A 26678-nucleotide genomic window follows, 5' to 3' on the forward strand; every position below is an offset into this window, starting at 1 on the left:
TTCTGCCTTCTGCTATGATCTCTCGATCGCTTACCTGCTCCAGGCCTTCTCTCTGCTCAGCTTGCTGCTTCTCTCCGAAACACTTACCTGCTTTAAGCCTCTGAGCTCTTCCCGCTCAGTCTGCTGCAAACCTCCAACGTTCTTCCCACGTCATCTGCTCCAAGCCTTCTGCTCTCCTTCTGGTCCAACATCTTGGAACCTCATCGGTTCTTCATTCAAACCTCCAAACAAGCCAACCACCCGGTCTCCACTCGTTCCTCCCTGGCAGACATTTCTTCCACCCTGCTCCCGATTCCCCATGCCAACAAGATGCCACTCTGGACCAAAACCATCTCACTGTTCGCATTCTTGTAAAACAAACTATTTTAAAAGTTTTTTTTATTGTTCTTCTGGGAGTAATCAAAAACCATGACAGTTACAATTTTTAATGAACATACCCAATGTGAAAATACCAATATATGCGATGAAACCATATATCCAGGCGGTTGCAGACTCAGGGATACATGGTATTTTTTTCATACTAGTCAGAGATCTGCATTGATGCCAAAGATAATACATTAAAATAAAAACTGCCAGCCTGCCTACCTGCATGCCCACATATCCATCCATCCAAATACGCACACACATATATAAACATGTATCTTTATCCTTTCCAACATTTGGCTTTTCTGGAAAGCAGCCTTCAAAAAATATCTGACATTGTCAAAAGCAGAACTAACAGATTTATTCAATAAAACCTTGAAATACTAATATCGATCTCTCACAATTAATACAGATAACCTTAACTTCCCCTCATCTTATTTATTGTAGCATTGATCGCTTTGAATGATCAGCATAGTTATTTGCTCTATTCTGCATTGAAACATACGAATGAAAATACCACTGAAGCCACATTTCTCACCCTAAATTGTATATTTTCTTAAAACCATTTGCGCTCATCTTCCTGCTATGACTTAACAACAACAGAACACCAATAAATTCACCAGTAAAGCTGTAATCACTGCCAATTAAAAAAAAAATCGTGATGTTCTATGCAGCAGGTGGCTGTCAGAAAAAAACAAAACAAAAAAAACATGAACGTCATTTTGCATTTATTCTTGATTGAGTTATCTTATTCGTTTCAGTGATAAAGAAACTGCAATTAATTTTGTTGAAAATGTGATTGAAAGACAAGCACAAGGCAGTGTATCACTGAGAAGTCAAAGAAAAAGCAAACATGGTAACTTTTGCAGCAATTAACCCAAGATTGCTCAATAGTTGGAAAGGTGGGTTCATGGTTTCCAAGGTGTCAATATGTGAAATAAATGAAGTACTGTATTTATCAGTTTGACATACATTTTACGCAAATTAACTTTTTCAACGAGAATTCTGACATCAATTGCAACAGCTGAAAAAATAATCACAAACCATAAACTTACATCTGTGTCAGGACCCTTATCGGCACCAGGACAGGAGAAGGTGACAAACTCATGGCACCGTTTGTGGACCACAAAACAACAAACTGAAAAAGAGAAGTAGAAGGGAAAAAAAAGGTATTTAGTCATCATAATTCATGAAGCAAAATTATGTTTCTGTCATCGTTCTCTTCTGTAATCATTAAAATGATCTTTAGATATTCGTCTGAAGTGGAAAATATCTGAGGACAAACAAACACGAAGTACTTTATCCTTGTTCTGCTTTATGTAAACTATTTAAGCAGAGAGTTTCGACAGGAGAGACAAACACTTAAGGAATGGCGGTAAGCCACTGATTGCGCAAGAAAATTATCATCAATCAACCTAAAACTGAGTTATATGAACACAACGAAGAAAAACCATAAAGACAAGCAAATGCATGTGCACACCCACACTCACTCCCACATCGAAAAAAAAAACAACAAAAGACATAATATTCAGATTGTTCTACAGATATTGGCTGCTTGTAATCTGTTGGAGTTGATGGAAATGGTGTTATTGTCTTCCACTAGACTGGGATACGTCTGACCAAAGTGCCACTCAGTGTGACATGTCTGACATGGCACCTGATGCGTCTCAGTGTCAGCAGTGGTGACATTTGCATTGGGACCTCGCCGCAGATCCAGAGGGAAGAGCAAAAAAAACAAAAAAAACAAAAAACCCATGGACATCTGTGACAGCTTGCACACAAGCTGACTGTATTTTTCTCCGTCATTATCTGAAATTTGCTATTCTTTTCGTCTTTTTTTTTTTTTTTTATTCTCACACGGTCTGTCTGCTGTGCTCTTTGTCAAGCTGCCTGCCTGTTCATGTGAGCTTTTGTGATGTCTGACCACAGAATACGTGTGGTTTCTGTGTTTCCCAGTGCCAGCTTAGTCGCTGTTGCCAGACAATCTGACGGGTGCAGATGAAACAACAGAAAGAGGTTTACGTAGAAGTCCAAGGAACAGTGGGGGGATTTCACAGACTCTGGGAAACAGCGGACCGACCAACGGACGGATATGTGATTGGAAGAATGGATTCACATTAGGACTTCTCAATATATAGTAAATCTATCATTATTGGAATATTACGATATGTAATATCAAAATACCAAAAACATTTTGCATTGCAATAACCTCTTGTACAATCACATGTGGATGTGGAACTGCGACCATCAGGTCGTCCTTGCTGCAGCCTACTTACAGTGTGTGAATCATGAGTATAATGACGGTTTTATTATACTCCATTTTAACCTCAATTTATCGGCATTGCTCACAGTTCACTCCTTACTATTGCTTGGTGTTGATCTCAGACCTGGTTGAGTGTCTCCCAGTGAATTAAATGGAACGACTTGACACTGATCTCAGTTCAGAGGTACGAAGGGGTCAATAAGAGGCATACACTGGAAAGGATAAATCTAGCTTCGGGCAGTGTGTGTTTTTTTCAGAGTCAGTGTGCGAGTTAGTGAAGCTTATCCAAGACAGAGACGATATCTCTCTGTGGCTGAAATCCCTGGCGTCGCCTTTTGACTGCATGCATGCTCAATGAATCGCACACAAATCTAAAAGCAGTGTTAAGAACATAAGAGCCAATGTAGTGCAAATGACTGAACAGAAGAGACTCTGCAAACTCATGTTTGGTCACAATCAGGGAAATCCACCCCCATCAAAACAAAAAAAAAAAGAAAAAAATAACATCACAAAAATCGGTTGAGTTTTATTTGTGAACAAATACAATTATTAAAAAAAACATTTTTGGAATTTAAAAATGGGTAAAAATAAGTTTATACTTCACACTTTTTCAAAGTGTGAAGTATACTAGTAAGCTACTTTTCCTACAAAACTGAAGCTTGATGCAAGTGTGCTTTCCATTTTATAGTTTCAGATGCTCTTTTTGTTGCAGAATAATTTTCAAAAACCACAAAAAGATGACTGTCACTTTTTGTTTCATGCTTTCAGGAGATTTAGGATGTCTGGATCAAAAATATAATACTTGTCCTTTAGAATGACGAATTGCTCTCTAGACTTTACCCAAAATTAGAGAATGATTTCTTTCATAACTTTAACACACTAACAAATAAAAAATGCAAACAATAGGGAAATAGCACAGAACTTTAAAAAGTGCTTGCTAAAATAATCGATTAAACTGAAACTTCAACACTGTTTGACTCCAGAACTTTAAGACACATTTCGTAAATCAGAATTGCAAAAAAAAAAAGATCTAAAACTATTCAAAAACTGCTAGATAAAACCTTTGTTGCAAAAACCTGGTATTCTTGTCCTATTTTTCTTCCAGAATGTGACACTTAGCAGTACCTGCAGCCTCTGCAGAGGATCCAGTTGTGCCGAGCGGCAGAACATTGGCAATCCAGTGACACAGAGACACATTCTCTGGGGATATTATGATTAATTACTATGTTCTTTGTTTCGCCTGCTTAATTACACAACCACACAGATAAGGAGCTTTGACATTATAAAGCAGCTTACACCACAAGTACACTGCTGTGTGGCGGACCACGGTAAGCACATAATAACACTTTGACTGGAGAATGTTTCACACATACTCTTACAAATGTGGTCATATTACTTCCCCAGAGTGCATTTAGACCGTTTTATCTAGTAATCAACAGAGTCTCTATTAATAGAGCTGCGTTGCGCTGGGGATTCGGCGAAACTACTTGAGACAGATCCTTAGTCGATTTGGATCTCCCAGAGTGCATCCAAACATACAAAGAGGACGGCTTTGATCCGAGATTCATGAGAAGAAAATGGAGCAAAGGAAGTAAAATCTTGAACAGATTATTTTTGCGTAGAGGGCTGTAGGATTAGTCTCGAGATGAATGCTTCATAAACAGTTGTTGGGCAGAAGTTGGGCGACAGGTTTTTACCACTGCTGTTTCTGTGCTCTTTTGGATGTTCATTCAAACACAAAGAAAAGCTTCCTTCCCCCCCACCAAGAAGGCAGGTGATTGTGGAAAAATGTTCTACCCCCCACCAGCAGCCACCCTTTTGGTCTTTTTGATGTAGATTTTCTGTCATTTAAAGCACAGAAAAATGGCAGAGAAGAAGGGGAGGGGAGCGGTGAGAGAGGTGCATTGTCCTCTCTCGGTTATTTTTAGGCTCGATTCTGGCCGGGGCTGGAACAGAGTGTACTGAACCCCGGCGTTGTGGAGATGTGAGGGAAGACATTTCCTCTCTACACCTTGCCAGTGGACACTAAAAATACACAGGCAACATACGCTGTGCAAACACAACACGTCTGAAGCCGATATACGTGGGAAAGAGCGATGGATGATGAATGAAAACCGTTTCTGCCATCAGCCTGTATCCGTTCGGAAACAAACTAATGGAAAAAGAACAATACAGGTGCAGTGTCCTGTCTGTGTGAAGTTCTTGTCCTATTTTGACAGAGTTTGAAGGTCTTAAAGAAACTACATCCATGTCTGATACACGATCCTAATCTTTTCTACAAGCCTCCTGTTCTTATTTAATCTTAACTCGAAAAGCTGGTACGTCGTCTTTTACAGATAAGCCTTGATTTGCTTCCTTATCTCTATTCTGGGATCAGGTGTATAGCAGAGTATCTCTTTAACGCAATAAACAATGCACACACTTTTTTCCTTTTGCAAAGTTCCCAATGGCAAAGTTTTGAACTTTTTAAATGTGCCAAAAGGTGTCAAGATGGATGACATTTTTTAATGTGTACCCCAGTGCTAGGGGGGTGGGGGGAATTGTTTTTGTCGCATTTAAATATTTAAGATAAACAGCCAATCAGCCATGGCAAAGTTAGTATGAAACATAACAGATTTAACTTATTAAGGAAAATGCTATTCAACCCAACAATCTCTGTAAATCATAATTTTTTTGTGCAATTTCATTAGCCACAAAAACTTAGCCACCCCTTAGCCACGCCCAGACTTGCTGAATCAACAAATCACTTGCAAAAAGACCAATCTGACAAGATAAAATAGGTTAAACAATCTTAAAAAGAATCACAGCAACCCCTGATCTGAGGAACTTTAAGAGCAGATTAGAAACAAAGTTACTGACATAAATCGGTCTGGAAGAATATGTAACGCTCAGGACAGGGCCTCCAAACATCCCAAATTAGAGACATTATCTACAAATGGAGAAAACATGGAACAGTCGAGAATCTTCCTGGGTAGCCAAAGACAATTGCTCCAAATGCAAATTAACAACTTCTCCAAGAGATCCCAAAAGAACAAAAAGCACAGCAGACATCAGTTGCCTCAGTTGCGGTCAGTGTTCAACATGAAATAATAAGAACGAGACCAGGAGAATATGGCATCCATGGAAGAGTTACACAATCAAAAGTACTGCCGACTAAAGGAACAAAGGTTTAAAAAATTTTTGCTAAATATTCTTTAGATTTAAGTTACAAAAGTGAAGCTTTTTAAAATGCTTCAGTTACATTGAGTGTAAAACTAACATTTCAGCATTGAGGCTCTCTGATAGAGAGCACCCTGCAATGACTTATCTGAAGTATTGATGCCAGGAGTTTGTTTCCCATGAGACGATCCAGTACCTCTTCCACTGAATCCTTTAGCTTAGACCAACAAGCAGGTAGGAGTCCCATGTTCTGTGTCTTTTTTAATTGTTCTGATAATATTCTCTGGTACTATCAGCTTCCATCCGTGGTAAAATATAGCAACAATCTCTCTGGCATGCTTAGATTGGTGGTAATTGTGAGTTTTGGGAGAAAGCAGCATTGGAATAATTTTCTTCGCATACATTTTATGCTCAGAGAATGTTTATTTGTATTCCAATGTACTTGCATGTACCAAGCTTATTAATTAGAAAATATGGATAAGTTTTTTTAGAGTGACGTTCTTGTTTTGCTGAATAAAATGCAGAAACTGAATCTGTGAGTGATTCAAAAGCACTTCCATTAAAGTGAATCCTACTCCACTGTTTACAACACTCAACACATTAAGCAGCCCTTAAGCAGAGTAGTCATCCCAGCTCGGCAGATAATGATGGAAAGTCAAGTAGTATTTTCACATCAAGTTGTTCCACCCCCTATGTGCACTGCACAGAGCAGCTTAAAAACTGTGTGGAGAAAACATTAAACGTTACGGGAATGCTAAAAACATTTTACTTTTTTTTTTTTATCCTAAAATTTGTATTCACTGATCTGTAATATTCCACGAAAAGATAGTCTAGGGAAAATGTACACCAAAGCTGTTTGCACAGGGTTTTAACAAGAATGTAGCAGCCATGTGCTGTTATCACAGCACTGCTCTATAATAGCAGGAGAAAGAGGTTTGGAGGTGTGTGTTTACCCAACACCAAGACGCAAAGTCATCAGCAGTGGCTTCATTTATTCATCATGGCAGAATTATAAAGTCTTCTTCAAACAATTTTTGGCTAATATACTACACTAAAAAGATTATTTGCCATTGGAAACCACAAGCTCATAATCTTCCCACAAATGGACTGTGAAATCCTCAGTGCTTCAAATCGGATTTCAGTTAGCAGCTACAAGTGAAAGTTCATATCCATAAACTTAGAATATAGTGAACAAGTACAGCTTGTTTGTGAGGGTTGAATGAACCGAGCTTTCTCTAGAATGATGACAAACTCATTTCATTGCCTCTGAAGTTGCTGGAACATAGTAACTGTCATACATGCCTTCACATTTTAGCTTAATCTCACAATAATGTGGTGGAGTCTGTGATATATTATGTTCTGCCACAAAAGAGAAAAATATGTCAACATTTTATGCAATAACTCCTACTGCTATCACAATTTGCTTTTGTCTTGTTTGCTTTGACTCCAGCTTCATATTGGGCTTGCCAAGAAAGGTCATTGAATTCAGTCAAAATGAATTCCTCTGTAGCTGTCTGTTATACAATAAACATAAAAATACATAAACTAATCTGAAAGCAAAGTCAGTTCACCTTCAAATTCTTCCTCAAGAAAAAAACAATGATCAAGCATTGGTGTCTAAAAGCGGTGGCAACACAAAAGCAGACCAAGCTGCTTTGACAAAGCCCAATATCCAGAGAGTGTCTGTCCTCTTCCCACCACCTTTGGGAGCTGAAGTGCATGTGTGGCATATTGGCAAGCAAGAGGGAGGAAATGAAGGGAGTTGCAGCTACAACAAAGGGGCTGGAAATTCGATTTCACCTCATACATTCAATTATGCACGTTGTAGGCACATAAAGGACAGAAACGGGGCCATAAGGACACAAAGACTTCAAGCAGTGAATGTGCAACCTTGATAGCAACAAACGAGCCATTTGTAAAGCCCAAAGATGCCAACTTTAAGAAAAGAAACAAGAGTAGAGATTAAAAGCAGAGACACAAAGAAGTGAGATTTGATAAGCAACAGTCAGAGCGCATTTCTTTCTCTTTTTGTGACTCACAAAGAGAAATTGTGATTTCTCTTTTTGTGAAATGTCCCAACAATCACAAACGTTCGACACAGAGCAGCAAAACAGCTCCTCAAACCGGTGCACACACCTGCTTTATGCTCAGTTTATATGGAAGATTTCATATCTCAGTAGGGATGAATACACGAGTTGAGTTTAAATGGAGTCCAAGGTGAGTTTGGCCTTGTGATGTTTGATCTCAGTGCCAGGTGGACCCAGCCCGTCCCTATTCACACAGCTCTGCGGGATGACAGGTGATGGCAGATATCCCTTTGGCTCGGAGCCTCCTCAGATCTCTGTTTGATTATACATGTCTGAATGGCTCGCTACAGCAAACACAGACAGCGGCGATGCGGTCTGCGGGGGAAGAGTTCATCTCTGTTTCACATATTATTACTTACATCTCTCACTTTCACACCAAACACTTCACAGCAGCAGACATGCAAAATGTGTAGCGTGTCACTTGTAAGGCTTGTAAGTGATGATTATCTTCCCCCAAATTGTTCCCTTGTGGCTTACAACATCATGTAAACTGTAAGCAGGCCTAAATAGCGCAGATATCGCAATTAAAATTACAACGTTTAAATCCTCCTTTACTTTGTCTTTTTCTTGACATTTTTTTCAGAAAAAAGCTCTGCTGATTCTTAGAAGATGGTTTTGATGAATTGAAAATGAAGATGAATTTTTAGATCCATTCATTTAACATCTATTTTATTGGTTAACATGTCGTCTTCATTAATATAAATAAAATCCAGTGTACACAATTGCCTAGAGTAGTTCATTGATTTGTTACTATGAACCCCCCAAAGGCTTCTTAGAGAACACGCCATGGAGCAATGACCAACCAATCATCTGGAAATAAAAATTGTACGGAACACCTGCAAACCTACAAAGACGAGGTCGTTCAACTAAACTGTGAATTAACCAAAGCATTAATCATATGTAGCCAAGATCCCCATTGTAATTCTGGAAGAGCTGCAGATATCCACAACTCAGTTGAGAGAATCTGCCGAAAGGAAAACAATTTGATAGGCACTCAACAAATCTGACTTTAACGGAAGAGTGACAAGAAGGAAGCCCGGTGTTGAAAAAACACAACAAGAAATCCAGTTGAAAGTTTGCTATCAGACAAGTAGGGAATACGGTTAACATGTGGAAGAAGGTCCTCTTGTCAGATGAGTACAAATTTGAACTTTTGACCTGCATGTACATGCAATCTCCACTGAGGAACATCCTCATGCCGCGGGGATACATTTCATCAGCAGGGAAATGGAAGCTGATGAGAGCTGATGGAAAGATGAATTGAGAACACACAGGGCAATACTGGGGGGGGAAAAAAACTGCTAGAGGCTGTAAAGAACTTAAGACTGGAATGGAGGTTCACCTTCCAGCAGGACAACAATCCATAGAGCTATTCATGTTAGAATGGCACAATCAAAGTCAACACCTAAATCCATCGTAGAATCTGTGATATGACTTAGGAGGTTGTTGTTCGCTGACGTTTTACAGTTTTCCAAAAACTGGGCAAAGTTTTTGGAAAACTAGAAGGCACATGTTCAGATTCAAATAGGCTACTGTCTGGGCAAACAAACAATCTAACTTACTATCAAGGTATAATGAAAGACAGACAGTTGTACTCACACTGAGCCATGCCTCCCGTGGCATTAATGGTATTTGTAATAGGAAATGGCTACAGGTGGGACAGGATCAATTATTCCAAAATACAGGTGGGAGTTTTTGACTGCCAGGCATCTTTGAGTCACACAGGGGAAATAGTGATACTCCTTCATGAATTAAATATGACTCCTGGCACACACAGGTTTGTTTATGCACACACATAAACACATAAGTGAACCCACGTTGCCACACATTTAGAGCTTGCACACTGACATATGCACATAAAGGCACACAGATGCCAAAGCTCATTCATTTTTCACAGGCAGACCTGCAGCAGCGTGCACATAAGCACACTCGGTTCTACCCGAGCCCTCCTGCTTTTTCACTGTCAGATGATGCTAAGACCAGCCAGCGAACACACCAACTTCATCTGGGTCTCTCGTCTCATCTTCTCAGTTACACACACAGGCGTTCTGCGAAACATATAAATACACACACACACACATCCAGCCAGTGATGAATCACCTGTAATGGTCTGCCTCAGATCCCCCTCTGTCCATGTATCAAGTGTCAGAATCGTAGTAATGTAATGTGTCTGTCTAACTGCAGTCTGTGCAGAAGTTTACGGCTGACACTGCTGCACACTGACAGGACCAAAGTAGACTTTACAACAGACTGACTATGAGTGGGTGGTGTGAGCGCGTGCACGCACACACACACTTTCACACTGTCTACTGCCAGAGGTCAGAGATTTCTTTACAATGACTTCTTCTTGCACAGCCTACACACAGACGGGGCGATCAGGCAAAAGGCAAAGGTCATGACAAACCTCGAGTCTGCTGCCTGGGGAAGGCCTGGAACTGCACATCACCATCAGAACATCTTCTACTCCTGCAGCAATGTTAGTCCTAGACACATTTGTGTAGAATCACTGAAACCAAGGCAAAATATTCATCTTTTGTCATGTCACTTTTTTCCATTAAAAAAAATACTGTTTTTTGTTTTTTTTAATTATTAAAATTAAAAATTTAAGTATTTGCAAAAGAAAATATAACAACTGAAACAGCAACAGTAATTGATTATACTTTAGGGAAATAAAACACTGTGTGTTATGTAAGATAGAAACAACTGGACAGTATATGTCCCTGCTGGCGACTGGTTTGGTGAAGCTACAGATGCTGCAGGCTGCAGTGCCAGCTGCAGCATCGAGCAAAACGTGGCAACTAAGCAGGTTGGCGTGGTTATACTGGTATGCAGCGGCTTGTTTTGCTTTAATCTTAAATAGTGCAGTACTATTTTTAAAAATTTGATTTAAAATTTTGGAAAATAGTGCGTCATGCCAAAAGAACAAGGGCTGGAAATGAGATGTGGATCTTTTAATGGAGGGTCAAATGATGTGCTAATTAAGGTAAACATACTAAAGCAACAAATGTCTTTGATATTCAACGATGTAAAAACAGAGAATGGACGGAGCGAAATGACCCAAAACGTGTCCATTCACGACATGCTGCTTTCTTGGAAATGTTATCAAAACAAAAATCTCTGTAAATCCTGTGATGAGGGGATTTACAGAGCTCTACAAACGTATGCTATGATCACAACCATCAGTGTATTTTACTGGGATTTTAGGAGATACATCGACACCATACAGTGCATAATTGTAAAATGAAAGAAAAAGTACAGATGGTTTCAACGACTTTTATAAATAAATAAAGGTGATGTACGTTTTTGTTCACCTCTGCTTGGTGTATACTATATAGAACCAGATTTTGCTGCAGTTACAGCTGCAAATCTGTTTATGTGTTCCCTGCGTGGTGTGTGTGAATACAAATACAGGCAAGATTTTAAACTTTGCAATTATAACATCAGAAAATGTAGAGCGGATTAAGAAGAATTCATTTTTTTTTTTAAATGCAAAGTAACGCATATGTGTAGAGGCTGTTTTAGACATGACAGAAAATGATATGGAGCATTTCCTGGGGATAAAATAAGTTTAAAAATCAACCTCTCATTTAAAACTTGAGTTTTAAGTTTTTTCTATATAGCTAATGCCTATGGCAGTGCTATTGAGGAGGCAGAAGCACTAGCTAAAGCTTAAATTATAATTTAGCTTTTTAATCATATCAACTCCTTGCTCTATTCTTTTCTGTTCAATTTTAGCCTCAACGTGAGCATCACAGCTAATAACCTTTCCTTCTCTATAAAAAGCATCAAAGATTCCCTGCTGTTCAGTGACTGTCAAATTGGCGTCAGTGGCAAATGCATGATGACAGGGCAACTGACTCAAAATATATTCTCCAGGTAGCAAAATGGCAGAAGACTTTAGCTTTAACACGACCTTTGAGTGCAACTCCCCATAGCTTTGGTTAAGAAGCATTAATCATGGCGAAGTTAAATGTGCATAAATTATTTCTCTCCCTACTGTGATGGGAGAGTCATAGAAAATTAAGCTCAGGATTGCTGGGCTTCTGTGAATATTAAACAGCAGGTTGGAGAAAAGCTTTGAATGCCAATTTATTTGACTGCATCTCAGCTTATATGTGCAGATGCAGTAGATACATTTCAGTTTAAGACAAAACTCTACGGCTTAAGGAACTGTTCATTAGCATTTAAAAGTTAAATTAAACTGAGAGGCAAGAGAAAAGGGCAGAGTGGAGGGAAAACAAACGAAAAGGAAGATAAGATGAAAGCTATTGAAGCACAGAACATTTAGAGGCTTCCGTTTTTGTCTTGTTTTACTGAGCTGATGAGCCGCCTTTGAGTCAGCTGGGGTCAGCAAAGAAGACAAGAGCAGAGTGGACAGTTCTCTCTGTGACGTCTGCGGTCGTGAGTCTGCTGCAGCTCACGCACACACACGCACACACACGCACACACAAGCATGAATTTATACATGAACAGTACATCAGCAGATAAATGCAAACAGCCCAGATGTGCAAATCTCGGATTAAACTGACAGATGGACACTTACACATGCACAGACTTGTCAAAGGTGCAGACATCAAAAAATATTTCTCACTTACACACATACAGTGGTGGGAAAACGTATTTGTCTCTGTGTAAATTTCTTGACATTTTTTTGTCACAGTTTTGTTTCATATTATCACAAAAATTCAATATCAGACAAAGATCAACGGCGACTCTATGCAGCTTTTCCACTTCCGATGCGATAAAGATATTGGAACTTTGAGTATTGGCCGATACCGATATTGACCCGATGCAATATCGATAAAAATCAAACATACTTTTGTTACTTACTTTGCAGTGTGGAACGTTAGAAATGGCTTGATCATGTGACACTAGTCAAATAATATAATTTGATATTGACAACAATACGAATGAGAACAACTGACCCATTTATTATTAATCAACGAGTCTGCATGTGGGAAACATGCACTGGTGGAGATTTATGCTGGGGCAGACTAAATGCTGGAGTAGGGAGCTTCTACTGGTGTCCTTTTATTTGAGATTTTAGATGCAGGCCGATATAATATGATGCTCATTTTTGGCAGATATCAGAGTGATATCAGATATCAATACCGGATCAGGGCAGCCCTAACAAAGATAACCTGAATACAAAAACACAATAGATAAAAGTTTTATAAACCAGTGTGAAAAACTAATTTCCAGGGTGTAACAATACATAGAAACTACATACTCCGGCTTCAAAATTCCTGTTCAGTACAATTTCAGTTGTAAGAAACTAACAAAAAGTGGTCACCATGGAACTGATAAGAGATTTGGTCTGGTCTTTAGAAAGCATACACTGATCAAGCTACAGACTGGATGGATGAGGTGACTATGGCGACAGAGGGTTAGGAAGGCAAATTTTTCAGTCTCTTTCTTATTGTTGAATCTTCAATATTAAACATGAACTGACACAAGAGAAAACCGATTTTTGTTTTCTTTCCAAGGCACATCTCAGCCTAAGCTACTCAGTGTGAAGTGTATCTCAATCACGCAAAAGCTGCAGAAGCTCACATAAAGACACTCTTGTGGTATTGAGGTCAAGAGGTTCAAGTCAGAAATCCTGGCCACTGAAGCAGCCTGTACACCGTAGTGTTGCTTTAGCCCCCTTATTGCTGATTAATGGCACTGGGCTGGGGAGAGGGAAGAGAGAGGAGCATGACTCTTATCATTACTGGGCATTTCAGCGTTTGGCTAATTGGCCTAGTTAATCCACGCGCCTGCATCCATCCCCGGGTAGAGCGATTAGTCAGCCTTACGACTGCATGGCTAACATAACATTTGGAGCTGAGAAAGGGGAAGGAAACCCGAAAGGCAGCAGCTGTGGAGGAAAGGCATTGTGTGATTTTTGCAGTATGCTTTCAATTAAACCCCTCTACCGTCACCACCAAATCCTCCAAATTTCCAATGTTGTACTGTGTTGTCTGTAAACTATTTAGTTTAGTTTCAACAACAATGACTTATCTGGGCTAGGGAAACCAGATCATTCTGATAAATACACATCAGAAGGGGGTTTAAAACCCTTTAACAAAGATACTGTATCTACCTATATGTGTGAACAGATAAAGATGACAAAACCTAAGTAAATGGCACAACCTTTACCATTTTCATCTAACTGCCGAGTTCAACTTCTTTACCACTCTGTGCCAATGAATACCTCATGACCTTTACTGTGCAGATAGGAGTAGATGTCAAAAGGTGGGAATAGCACAGAGTTGCCATTTAAACTAGAATAAAACCACAGTATATTCATTACAATGAGCTGGTCTTCCTCAGTGGGTGACTTACCGAGCAGCCTTGTAACATTAGCTAATTTTAGCTTGCTAAAAACTGTTCTATAGATGTGTACATCTATAGAACACATTTCTGAATGTATTTGAATCCAGCAGTGAATATTGTTTTTTACTTAGTCTGATAACTAATGTTACAGCCACACAAATGGGGTAATGTTTAATCGCACTGCTACAAAGCATCATTGTAATTTTTTTTTTGTTTTGTTTTTTAAATATAGGATTTCATTAACATACTAACAATTGGTTGTTGTTTATAGTTTTACATAATCATAACACTGTATTCTAAAAGAAGTGCGCACAGTTTACATTACACTGTTATGTGTTTTAGTTGATTTAATCTGTCTGTTTTTTGAGTTACCTCAGTGCCAGCTGCTGCAGTCCTTCAGGGGAACAAAGAGGTGGAAAAGGGGCAGAGCAAGCAATATGGAGACCTGCAGAGTGGTTCATACCACAACCTAGAACTATACAGGGAAAATGGGATTTCCTTTGTTATTTTCTGTTAGGTTTTTGTGTGTTCTCCCCTTTCTGTGTTTTGTGGGCTGATCAGCCAGTATTTAAGTTTCCCCTTTGTCTCATTCTGGTAGGTATGTTTGTTTAAAGGTTTTTTGTTTTTGTCAGTTTGCATATAATTCAGTTACTTTTACATCTTTTATGGGCCTGGTATTGTCATATTCTATTATTTACCCAAGTTTGGGTTAGATAAAAAAAAAAAAAAACTTTTTCGGACCTGTGCCTGACTGCTGTTTTACTGCTTGGTCCATCACACTTAAAATCTTCAAAAAACACGTTTACCATGATACTGGAAATGTTAATAAATATTTAAAGTGAGTTAACCCCACTTCTAGACACACTTACGTCCCTCCTTTCCTGCTCCTCTCTCTTTGCTACTGTGTTCTTCCCCTCTCCCTCCCTGTCTCTTGCTGTAGGTGAAGAGTTGCTCTTACAGATGAAGGTCTAATTTTGTCTCTCTTCAGCTTCCACCATCACTCTGTTCCAGTGGGATCTGCACTGTCCATGCAGCCGGTGAGGATCAAAGAGTTGTTGACACACTCTGAACTGACTTGTCAAGGCTACCGTGTCTGCCTGACACTGAGTTTGTACTACAGAGCCTGCAAAGAGCGCCGCGGCAATGATCTGCTTTAGTAACATCTGCTGGATGGAAAAAGACTACGCCGGGAGTTAAAAAAAAACACACAGAGGCACTCTGCTAGATGTGTGTCTGTAATATGTGAGTAGCTGTAAGCTGCACTGCTGACTGGTGCCATGTGAGGTGGGTATGATGTATGGCTTACCATTTCTGCTATATAAAGAGTTATGCTGGAACCTTTTCGCCATCAACAGCTTCTGTAGAACATGTGAATGTAGAACATTCACACAAATGTGTATTTGGACGCATTAGCAATATGGTCATACAATAAATATTTTAAAAACAATTACATTTTTACCCACCAAGATCAGTGGTCAGGGACCTTTATATTCTTAAAACCAGAACATGCTGTTACGCCGTCTAAATAAAATGGTCTAGATCCATAAAATCTCCATTACCCTCACTAAAAAGATAAATATCCACTCTATAAAATGCATTCCTGGCTATCCATTGTCTGCATCTGCTTATTCCTGTAAGGTTATGAGGAGGCTGGTGACTATCTCCAGGAACCACTGGGTGTTTGTCATGCGCTTCAACTCGTTGACAGTATTGTCACAAGATCATGAAGGAAGGGAGGCAAGAGAAAATAAATCACTTCATTGACTTCAGCTATTGTAAAGAAGACTGTTTGGATGTGTAGTCAGAACCAGAAGTGGTGGGATTGTGATGGGATGCACTTGACTTGTCACAGACTTCTTTCATAATTTTCAGTTGTTGTGTACAACAGGATTTACAGTGTCTGACATCTTCCGATGATAAATTAGGATGCATGTCTCACATCAATGACGTACAAGCCGGGTAAAATGCAACATCCCTGTTCACACTTCAGACAATTTGAACACAATCAGATATGCATGCTATTTAGTACCATATATGTAAAGATATGAAAAGATCAGAACTGGGCCGTTCAGACTGCCATATAAAAGCTGGATGGGGATCACATAAGGGCATACAAATCGGATTTGGATTGGATTTGCCTGCTGACTTAAAGTGTACTAGTGTGTATATGGCTATATACGAGTTTCCCATTTGAAATCGATGACAAATTAATATTAAGCTTCTCATGATATTCTCATTTTTAGAGATGCACTTGTAGTGTCATATTTTGATCCTTATTTATGTCCTTTTCAATTAGAAGAAATGTGCTGTCAAGTTAAAACATTACTTTAAAACTAAATCTAGTGATACTATGAACAATTTTGGGTTTAACTGTAGATTTTTTTATGACTAAAAGTACTCTTTTTTTTCTTTTAGAGAAATTTGAGAAGTTAGAAAATGCAACTCCAGAATACAAATATATTTTATATATAGAAAGTACTAAATAAAACTAATAATTTTACATATTGTCCGTCTCAGACATGAGGGTTTCCGAAGCTGCAGATCAAAGGATAAAATCCCTTCGCATAGCAGGCATGCAGCCTGAAAAAACATGGTTGCAAGAGGCTAAGTCTCCCCTGTGGTGCCTGTTGCTATATTTGCCCCAAGACGAGCAGCGAGGCTGGGAAAGACGAGGAGGAGACGCCACTCTGACCTCTCCTCAATTAAGAGCCAAGGTTTACAGTACGTCTCCTCCCTCTGACCAGCCACAGCAAGAAACCGCCAGGTGAGAATAGGTCTCATGGGGTTTCCACATTTGTGAGAGAAAAAAATATGTATGTTGTTTTTATATAGAATTGTTTTTTTTTTTCATATTATGTTGTCAGTCTGTGCTAATATGTATAAAATATATTCTGGTAAATGCTATATGTGATGTCTATTTTGAAGGACCTTTAAATACACTTAAAAATGATTTTCACTGGCTTTTTTCCACCTGCAAAATATGGCCAAATTTAAGAACATCCTGTTCCAAAGTGCTGCATAAATTTAAACCACTAAGACAATTACTTAATAGTTTAAATAAAAGAGATAAAAGTAATAAAAATGTTTTTTTAACAGATGCGGTGTCCTTCTTCTGCTAAGAGGTTCATGTACTTTTTCATTTTCATTTTTCAAATGAGGCTCTCCTGGGTTTGTTTGTGTCTCTACGCTAATGGCTACTGATACCAAGTCTGGTTCTGGTTCTTGCAGTTAAAAGGAAGCGATTCCTCTCCACTGTCACCCTAATTTGGCTTAGGATGAGTTAATGCATTAGAGTGGGTATACAAATGCTGAATGTGACTGTGTTGGACTGAATCAACATTGGGCTTTTATAGGCTAATGTGATTCTCTTTGAGGTCCAAACTGCCAATTCTGATTTAGTACACACTATAATAATACATACAACCTCAATTTACGTAAACTTTGTTTTCTGTGAACTTAATTCAACATTAACACGAAACATGTAAAAAACAAACTGTCCTGTGGGTTCTTCGATAGAGACGGAAGCTTTGAATCTGACAGAAAATAAAAGGATTGCAAAATTTGTCACATTTAAATTTGAAGTGCATGACAATTAGCTAATTTTTTACAAAGCTCAAAATAAAGTGCATCAAATAACCTGCTGACAGACCGACACCTTTACAGGCTGAAAAAGAAGAATTTTTTTCTTTTTGATGGTTTTACCATACTAAAAAAAATCAAATCCGAGGCCAAAAATCAAATTGATGACAGAGAGCAGATTAGGGGAAAGTTAGTGAACTGTTTGCCAGATCACAAGACTGAATCGCTTGGGAGAACTGCCCAATTGGTTCATTTGGACACCAAATGGACTGTGGGTATTGCAATAAACTAAACTGTCCACAAATTAATTTCAAAAGTCCAGATGAAACCAAGATAAACTTCATTCATCAATTTGGTAGTTGTCTGCATGGTGATGCAGTATAAAAGTAATTTCTCCTCAGTAAATTTGAAGAAACAAAAGTAGACAACCAAAAGCTTCAGAAAACCAGAAAACCCACATAAAAAAACTTGTGATTTTTATGTAGATAAAAATAAATCCAAAAGTGAACATGAGTTCCTTTTTGCTGCACCTAAGTCCATTCAACCAATGTTTCTACTGCAGCCCCACAAATAAATAAAGACGTGCATTCTTCAATTTGTTTACAGTCAGTAATCTGTGTCCCGAGGTTAAATATGCTGACAGATGGGGCGTCAGGTAAAAACAGACCGAGGTGAGAGGATGACTAAGAGCTGCGCTGCAGCCTCATACCAGGTGACCCTCAAACTGAACAACACACATACACACTAAGAGACACACACACACACACACACACTGTCACGCAGTGGGAGCAGGAAGGAGGTGCACACGCCTCAGAAAACTGGAACACACATTCCCTCATCCTCAGCCTCTCCCTCGCTCTTCCCTGCTGCTCTGTCTCCGTGCATCTTTGTCCTTGCACAAAAATAGCAAAAAGATGGGAAAGTCCCATGTGTCCACCTTAGACATATGCTGCAGCTTTTTCCTCTGTTCCACGTTTAATTTGCACCTTATTCATACCTCCTTTCTCAGATTGAACCTCCTGTACTACACAGCATCCCTAAAATTTGGTTATTGACTGCACCAAAAGTGCCAGATTCTTCTGATGTAAAAAGGTGAGAGCATAATCACCACTTTACAATGTATAAAATTGTCATTGCAATGTCAATATGTTCAATTTCTCAGTCACAAAGGGCTATTTTAATGCAATATTTAGCAGGAAATAATACTTATGGTGCCAAGATGGCTGAACTTTATTTCTGATTAGTCAGATTCCCTGGACTCGATAGCAAATGTTAATTAAGGAAGGCTGAATGCTGACACTAAATCAAAAGGTGCTGTGAAAGTGATCGAGTTTGGCTGGAGAACAACATTAATTAGCAGCATACTAGTTAGTAAGGAACACACCAGACAGGTCAGAGATTAAGCTGTAGAGTTTGGAGATAAAACAATATCCCAAACTTTGCAGAGCACAGATCAATGCATTATCTAAAAAAATGGAAACCAGATGGATACGGCTCACCACTGACCGGCGAAATCAAAGACCATTTATCAGAAGCAGCCAAAAGATCTAGAGTATCTGTTCCACAGCTCAGTTGGATGATCTGTTGAAAGGACAATTAGTTTGACTTTTATGGATGAACTGCAAACAGAATCCAACTGTTGAAGCAACACTATAGAAAGTATTATGTGGAAGACAGGAAGTGGATAAAACATCTGAAAGAACGTGATCTAGTAGGATGATAAAACAACATGCAAAGCATTAGGTTTGGCTTTACTGATGACAATCCATCTGAACACACTAACCCTAAAAAGAAACATGGAGGTGGCAGTATAATGTTGTGGGGTTCTGTTCTTCAGCAAAAATTGGAGAAGCTGGTTGGAGATGAAGAGGAGATGTACGGAGCTAAATACATGTAAATCTCTGTGAAGGTTCATCTTCCAGCATAACAGGAACCTTAGACACACGGCCTGAGGTACAAAGGAACAAATTACATATTTATGTGGTAGAATGGCCCAGTCAAAGTACAGGCTTGAATAAGTTTGAGAATTTCTAAAGTTAAAGTTTATATTCACAGATGCGCTTCCCACTCAGCTTTATCCATTTTGTACAAGAGAATGGGGAAATTTACTGAAGTTTGTGGTTATATTAAACAATGAGGTTCAAAGAAGGAATATTTTTGCCAGGTGCTGTATCTATACTGGCATCAATATGTCATAACAAAGGTTTTCTTGAAAGATCATCATAAATTCATCCTATTTAGCATTTAGAAATGATTAATAGGTTTGCCTCCTTATTATTGAACACCGGGGTATCAATTTGTATCCTGCACTGATGTTTTGTTTTGTTTTTTTTTCCCTTGAATGCTCAGCAAAGGTCTTTACTGTTAGAAGGTCAGTGAGCACATCTTTTTATACTCATTTTTTCGAGAGCATGTGAAGCTTCCCACCCGAACACCTTCAAATCAAAAAGACTGCCAGATTCCAGAGAGGCTGAAATCCTCCTGCATGCACATCGTGCTCACCTTATGTGGGTCAAGACTGATGCTTCTGACTTAAACCTTTCCCGAAATAGCTGTGGGTGTAATCACCACCAAATTCATTAAGCACAGCTGGAGCGGCCCGACGAGTGGAAGTGAGCACGTCTGTGCATAATTCCCCTGGGAGTAGTCTTTGTGTCTAGAGAAAGACAGCTGAGAGCTGCACGTTGCTCTTAAATACACAATAGACGTATTGATCTGCTCACTTAAAGCCTGAGACTGAGTGACACCGTTATAGATTTACATGACCATCGAATGGGGCGGGAATATGGGTCATCCGTTATGTTCTAATTGTGTCCTTTATATAAATCGTTGGTGTTAATCTATTATGGATGAAGGCGGGTTCAGCATGCTGTCATCTTCAGAAAAGGCGATTCGGAGCGCGTGCTCAGGCTAAGTCAGTCGGTAATGTTGGTTAGATTATACTAAAAATAAATAAAAATCAGCGGCAGAATAGCTTATACCATACAGCGCAATGAAGAAGTTTTTGTCCCAATAGACATTTTCCGTGTTTTATCACATTTAAATGGTTAAAATCAAACTAATTTTACTATCAAAGACAAGCGGAGTTAATTCAAATAATATTTTTAAGTATTAAAGTTAAAAAGATTTCCAAACCAATCAACGAGACCGGATTACTGCCAGACCTGTAGAATCTATAAATAACTTCAATAGAACTTGAACCAAATGAAATAACAAAAGACAAGAAAACAAGTGAAAAACATCTCAAAGTCATTTATAAGACTGTGAGACTCCAGTGAACCACAATGAGAGAAATTACCTACAAATGGAGAAAATAACTGGCAAAGCAGAATTACTCCAGGAGTACTTTGGGTGAGATGGCGTCCTCCAGGAGATCACAAAAACACAGCAGAGTTCGCCTGCCTACATTAAGGTCAGTGTTCGTGATTCAACAAGAAAGGAAGGGATAATGGCATTCGTTATTGCTGACCAAATAGGACACATAGGTGAATCTCACATTGCCCCAAGTCATCTTGATGGTCCCCAAGTGAAAAGTTGATCATTTTGGCAGGTGTGTCCCGTTACATCTGGCTTAAACGTAACACAGCATTTGAAAGAAAAAAAGAACATAAAATACACAGTGAGTATAGAGATAGTAGTGCTATAGTCTGGGCTTGCTTTGTTGCGCTAAGACTTGGACAACTTGCTGCATTTGAAGGAGACACAATGACCTTTAGTTCAAGGTCACTTTGGGTCACGCACTTAAATAGAGCATCCCTGGTTGAAAAACCTCCAATTTGGCTGAACTAAAACAGTTGACATATGGAGCCAGGTTTTTTTCTTTAATAAATTATCACCTAAATACATCTCTTTTTATGTTTGTCAAAAACTTACATATTCACATATTACATAGTCTTACATGTGACTTACATAGTCACATATTCCTACTACGCCACTTTGAGCCATTTTTGGAAACAAAAAAGTAAAGTACTCTTTTATCATTCTCATGCTGTGACATTAATTTTGCCCGCAACACATGCACAGATTTTTTTTTTTTATTTATTTAATTTGTATTTATTTATTTTTGACAGATTTCCTCAAAATGTGTTTCAAATCGGCCTCCTCTGAGACTGCTCTTTCCGGGGCCTCCAACAACTGCTCTTTTGCCTTTGTGTTTTTAAAACAGAGATTACGAGGGAACAGAATGTGTCATCACATTACACGGCATTGTGTCTCAGCAAAAACACACAGGCAGCTCCCTGACAATTAACTACCCACTCTCGGCTGAGTAATGCCGCCGAGCCTCCAAAGAGACCCCTTTTTAATGTCACCAGATGACACTGTGTTACACAAGCGCAACACTGTGACTCGGTCTGCTGAGACAGTCTGCTGAAAGAAAAATATTGCACTTTCAATGGTCAGCGCCGAAGCAATTCAAGGAAGAACTGGTTTCAAAATGAGCTGAAAATGCGTCCGCTGAGGTTTTTTTTTTTTCTTTTTTTTTTTTTTTCCATGTCTGGGGTGTGATCTGCAAGTGCTGCAGGTCTGCCTCGTTCAGGGCTTGATTGTCGTTGTCTTAAGGCAGCACAATACATCAACCCAGACAGGCTAACAATAGCATTGTCACAGCTATTGAGGAGCATTTTGTTTGTGTAAATGGAAGCTGAGGATGTGATGCCACGCTCCCATGTTGGATCATCATTCGGGGATTACTCGGAGGAAGCGGTTCTTAAAGGAGGAGTGTTTGCCTGGGGCTGTTGCTGGCAAATATTTGGCAGAGTGAGGGCCGGGGAATGTCACCATGGTAACGATGGCAGTCCGCAGAGGCAAATCTGGCGAAAGGAAAGTTAACAGTAGCTACTGATGATGGGAAAAGGGATATTATGCAGTTTGTCACAAACATCAACATTTAGAATTCTGATGGACAAAAACAATAAATTATTAAGAGACAGACAAGTGCAGTGCTTTTAAAGTGTTGCTTAAAACTTTTCAAACTGCCACTTAGTTTATCTATATGTTCGTCTACTTCCTTGTATTCATTTAAAAGATAGATCTCGATGCTTTCTGCAAAGTGTTTTTTTTTAGTTTTACTTTAGATTTTGTTTGGGGTTTCTTTTAGCAATTTTCTTCTTCTTCTACACGACCATGACATCATCATGCAATATGAGGCTGGAATTGAAGTTGCTAATAAATAAAACTTTGAAAAAACAAGAAAACGGCAAAGAATGTAGACCAAACGTAATACTTGATAAATACATTATTGTTTGATTGATTACCTACTTTAGGAGAGCTGTTTATTTCTGTTCATTTTAAGAATTATATATTGTAGCTAAGTCAAGCTACAAATTTAGTTTCTACAAAAATTTCAATATTAAGTGTACTTTGAGGTACCAAGACTTCAGTCAATCCAAGAAAGATGAAATGAGGAAGGATTTTATTCATCAGTATCAAGCTTCAAGCTCAACAAGAATGACGTGATGGGAAGAACTTCAACTTTTAGAACTAATTGTGACAAAAATATCTGTGGGGTTGCCCGAAGAATGGTGCAGACAAAACAATCTGACAATCTCACAATCTGATACAAACTAAAATGCAACAGCTTTGGTTTTTACTTATATTTTTTTCCGAACAGTTTATCTCCCAGTCAAACTACACAGAAAAATTTCACATTATGGCATCTGTGTTTAACAACTCAGCAGAGCTGCAAGCTAATTGCCCCTACATGAACTGATACAGTAATTCATGCAAAGTGGCCTTGCTCCAGTATTGAATGTACAGCCATGACATTCCTTAATTAAAATAAATGTTCCTATTGTATGTATCTTTTATTTTGGTTGTTTATCCACCATTATCATAGCTTATATGTGCTCTGTGGGGGTTGGGTCTGAGCAGTGCGTACACTAGCATGACTGACACTGCCAAGACACTCCTCCTGCCTCTGATTGGTTGTTTCTGACCAAGAGATGTGTTTTCTGAAGATGGCAATGGGATCAGAGGGATGGTTTTCTTCTTAGATGATCAGTCTTATATTGCACTATCTGAACATAGTGACAGTTTTAATAAATATGCGAAAAACATATTTATATAAAAGTTGCCTACTGCAGCTTTAACTGGGTGAAGATGCAGTATAATTAAGAGAGATGAAGACCACCACAGGGTAGCCAAGGGGAGTGGAATAGATCTCATAACATAAAACACAACCTGACACAACCCAGATGAACTGTTGCCATGATAACAAAATGGAAATGGCCCACTTTGTTGCTACAGTAGCTGAGCAAGGAGTAAAAGGAAAGGAAAGGCTGAGGGACTGAAAGTGAGGTGAAAAGAGAGGGGGGAAGGGGGTGATGCTAGAAAGACACATTCACTGAGGAGAAGCCGACTTACACCAATTTATACCAGTTAAATGGTTAAATTTACTTCTCCTTTATTTTGGCTGTTGATTGTAAAGTGCCTGGTCAGGGGTGTTTTGGCCTTGCATTGTTGCATATCATTTGAAATATGTAACATGATTTGTCTTCGAAATGGTTTGAGATGTTTAGTTATTTGTGACATAGTCAAATGAATTACTGACTTAAAACTAAATCATACGACTAAGAATATGAAATGCCCAACTAAACTGGGCAATTGGGTGATGAGCTTAGCTGAAAGGGGTCCATCAAATAAAATTCTGTTTAGGGCCCTGAACAAGCTCGGGGAGGCCCCGTCTCTATGGTAACAGTCTTCTGTAGAACCACCATGGGTTAAGAAGTTCAGGTAGGTAGCCCATATGAAATAAGGATTATCTGTCTGGATTCAAACCTAAATTGTTGATTCAACAGGTAACTGTGATGATCTTAGCTAACGGTTTATTCAAACAACATATTCAGCTTTGTTTAGATAAAATCTTTACATATGACTTCTTTCTGAAATAAGGCGAATAACCAAGCTAAATTGAAACATTATACAGCAATAGCCAGCCTATACAAACTAATATACATTTTTAAAGAGATTTAATAGTAATATTAACTATTTAATACTGACCAAAATTTGTTTTTTTGTCTTTTTTAAAAACACTCTGGGATAACGGATTTTAGCTACTTGAATGCTGACTCAATGGTTTTGTTTTTGTCAATTCCTAACTAATTCTGAATCAACTTAACTTCAGAAAAAAGCTAATATTTATGTTAAATCATATCTCCATGAAAAAGGCCCTACTCATTAAGACATCTTTACACCTGTATTAGAGCACAGCAGGAGGGCCCTTCAAATCACTGCAACAGCCCAAGTGAGCACCAGCTCTTAATGTAGTAAGACGTTGACTGTTTGGGACTCCCTTTCAGGAATTGCTCAGCTCTCGCCCTGTTTCAACTGTTTCTGCTCTTTGATTGGTTAATGAGGTGAGCTGATCTTTTACTGAGTGATTGGCTCCACACCTACGCTGCCATTAAGGTTCGGTGACAGTTTTCACCACAGACACGTCAGCACACATGCAAGCTAATGTCGCCCACAGCATTGATAAATGCCCCGAGTTGAAATAGAGTAACCTACACTTCATTGCTCATCTGTGCAAGTGATAAATACACAATAATTAACACCTAACTATGAGCCGACAAAGGCACTGGATTGGAAACAAGAGCAGGTATGTGAATGGTTTACCGACGACGCAGCAAAAAATAGGTCTGATTGTAGCACCAGAGGTGTCTCCATGGAAGCACAAAGCTGCATGGAGACAGAAAACAATAGAAGGAAGGAAAAGGACTGGTCTCCAATCATTAAATTGTCTATGCTTGTCCAAAGCCCTTTAGTAAATCTGCTTGTGTTAACTGCATCAGTTAAGTTTCATATTTTTGCCACATTACAACCACAATCCTCAGTAATTTTATTAGAGTTGTACCAAGTTTTTTTTTTTTTGTGACAAATTCAAATCTGAAAAATGTGGTATTAAACCTCTTTGATATCCCTGATTAATATTCGGTAAAAAAAAAAAAAAAAACTCTCATCTGTTTCCTATGTTGGCAATCAAAATCCACGTGTTTGTAGTTTAGTCTGTGTATCTAAGGGTATATTCACACCTGACACATTTGGTCCTCCCTAAACTGATCAGAGTTCATTTCCACAGATGGTTCTGATCTTTTGTACATGTTTGAATAAACTAAAGTAAACTCTGGTGCGGAGCAATTCCAAGACTTTACAAGCCATCATCGCTGGGCATTATGGTAAAAATTAGTTCTTAAGTATTAATGCTAATGCTAGTGCTGCATACTGATTTTGCTAAAACAGTACCAGATCTGGCGTTTTCTGCTTAGCATGCTGCTGCCATTATGTTGTGGGTCGGGCCATGAAGAGTGTCTTGTCTCATTCAGGTTGAGGCACATTTTTGCCAACGCTGTTCCAAGATTAAAAATAACCCATTACGAAACCTGCGTTGAATGAGCTGCTCTTTAATATTAAAACTGATTGCAATAACACTCGGGTAAATGTGCACTACAAGCATGACCTCCAAATATGTTCTTTTCCAACCCTATCACTTGCAGCAATGATTGTCATCCACATGACTTTGTTTACAAATTATAGTCTGTTTGCAAAAAAGCACAGTGTGAAAGTAAACCGCACCAAGCAAAGTAAATAAAGTCTACTTTTGGTCCGAACTAAACAAGCTAAGCTAAGGACTGGTGTGAGTACACCATAACTATCATCCATCATTAACAAATCAAATAGTTTGACATGACACCTAACCAACATAGACATGTGTAACATAAAACGAATACTTCACATCCCTTTGAATCTCCCTATTAACCCCCCAAACTCTCACCCCACCCATGCTGCAAGCTTGATTTGAAATCATTGTCTGACTTCATTGCACCAAACTGAAAATGTAGTCACATTTAACTGGCCAGACAAACTATATACCAGTTTCATTCAGTTCTCTTCTCACTGCTCTGAGTAGTCAC

The 26678-nt window shown here is 38.8% G+C and overlaps 1 protein-coding gene across 3 annotated transcripts in view; it reads right to left on the minus strand.

The window, feature by feature from the left end:
- The window catches only part of prkcab (protein kinase C, alpha, b), a 110503-nt gene that overhangs the window by 78412 nt on the left and 5413 nt on the right, over positions 1-26678 (minus strand). For 2 of the 3 annotated variants that reach the window (XM_015048230.1, XM_015048221.1), the window contains exon 3: positions 1419-1501. The exons of the other annotated variant lie outside the window; for it this stretch is intronic. In XM_015048230.1, the coding sequence (XP_014903716.1) occupies positions 1419-1501 (83 nt within the window). The remainder of the gene's footprint in view (positions 1-1418; positions 1502-26678) is intronic. 3 annotated transcript variants of the gene reach the window in all.

This window comes from Poecilia latipinna, unplaced genomic scaffold (assembly GCF_001443285.1).
Source record: "Poecilia latipinna isolate Pla-1442-1.1 unplaced genomic scaffold, P_latipinna-1.0 Scaffold42, whole genome shotgun sequence".
In the NCBI taxonomy this organism is placed as follows: domain Eukaryota; kingdom Metazoa; phylum Chordata; class Actinopteri; order Cyprinodontiformes; family Poeciliidae; genus Poecilia; species Poecilia latipinna.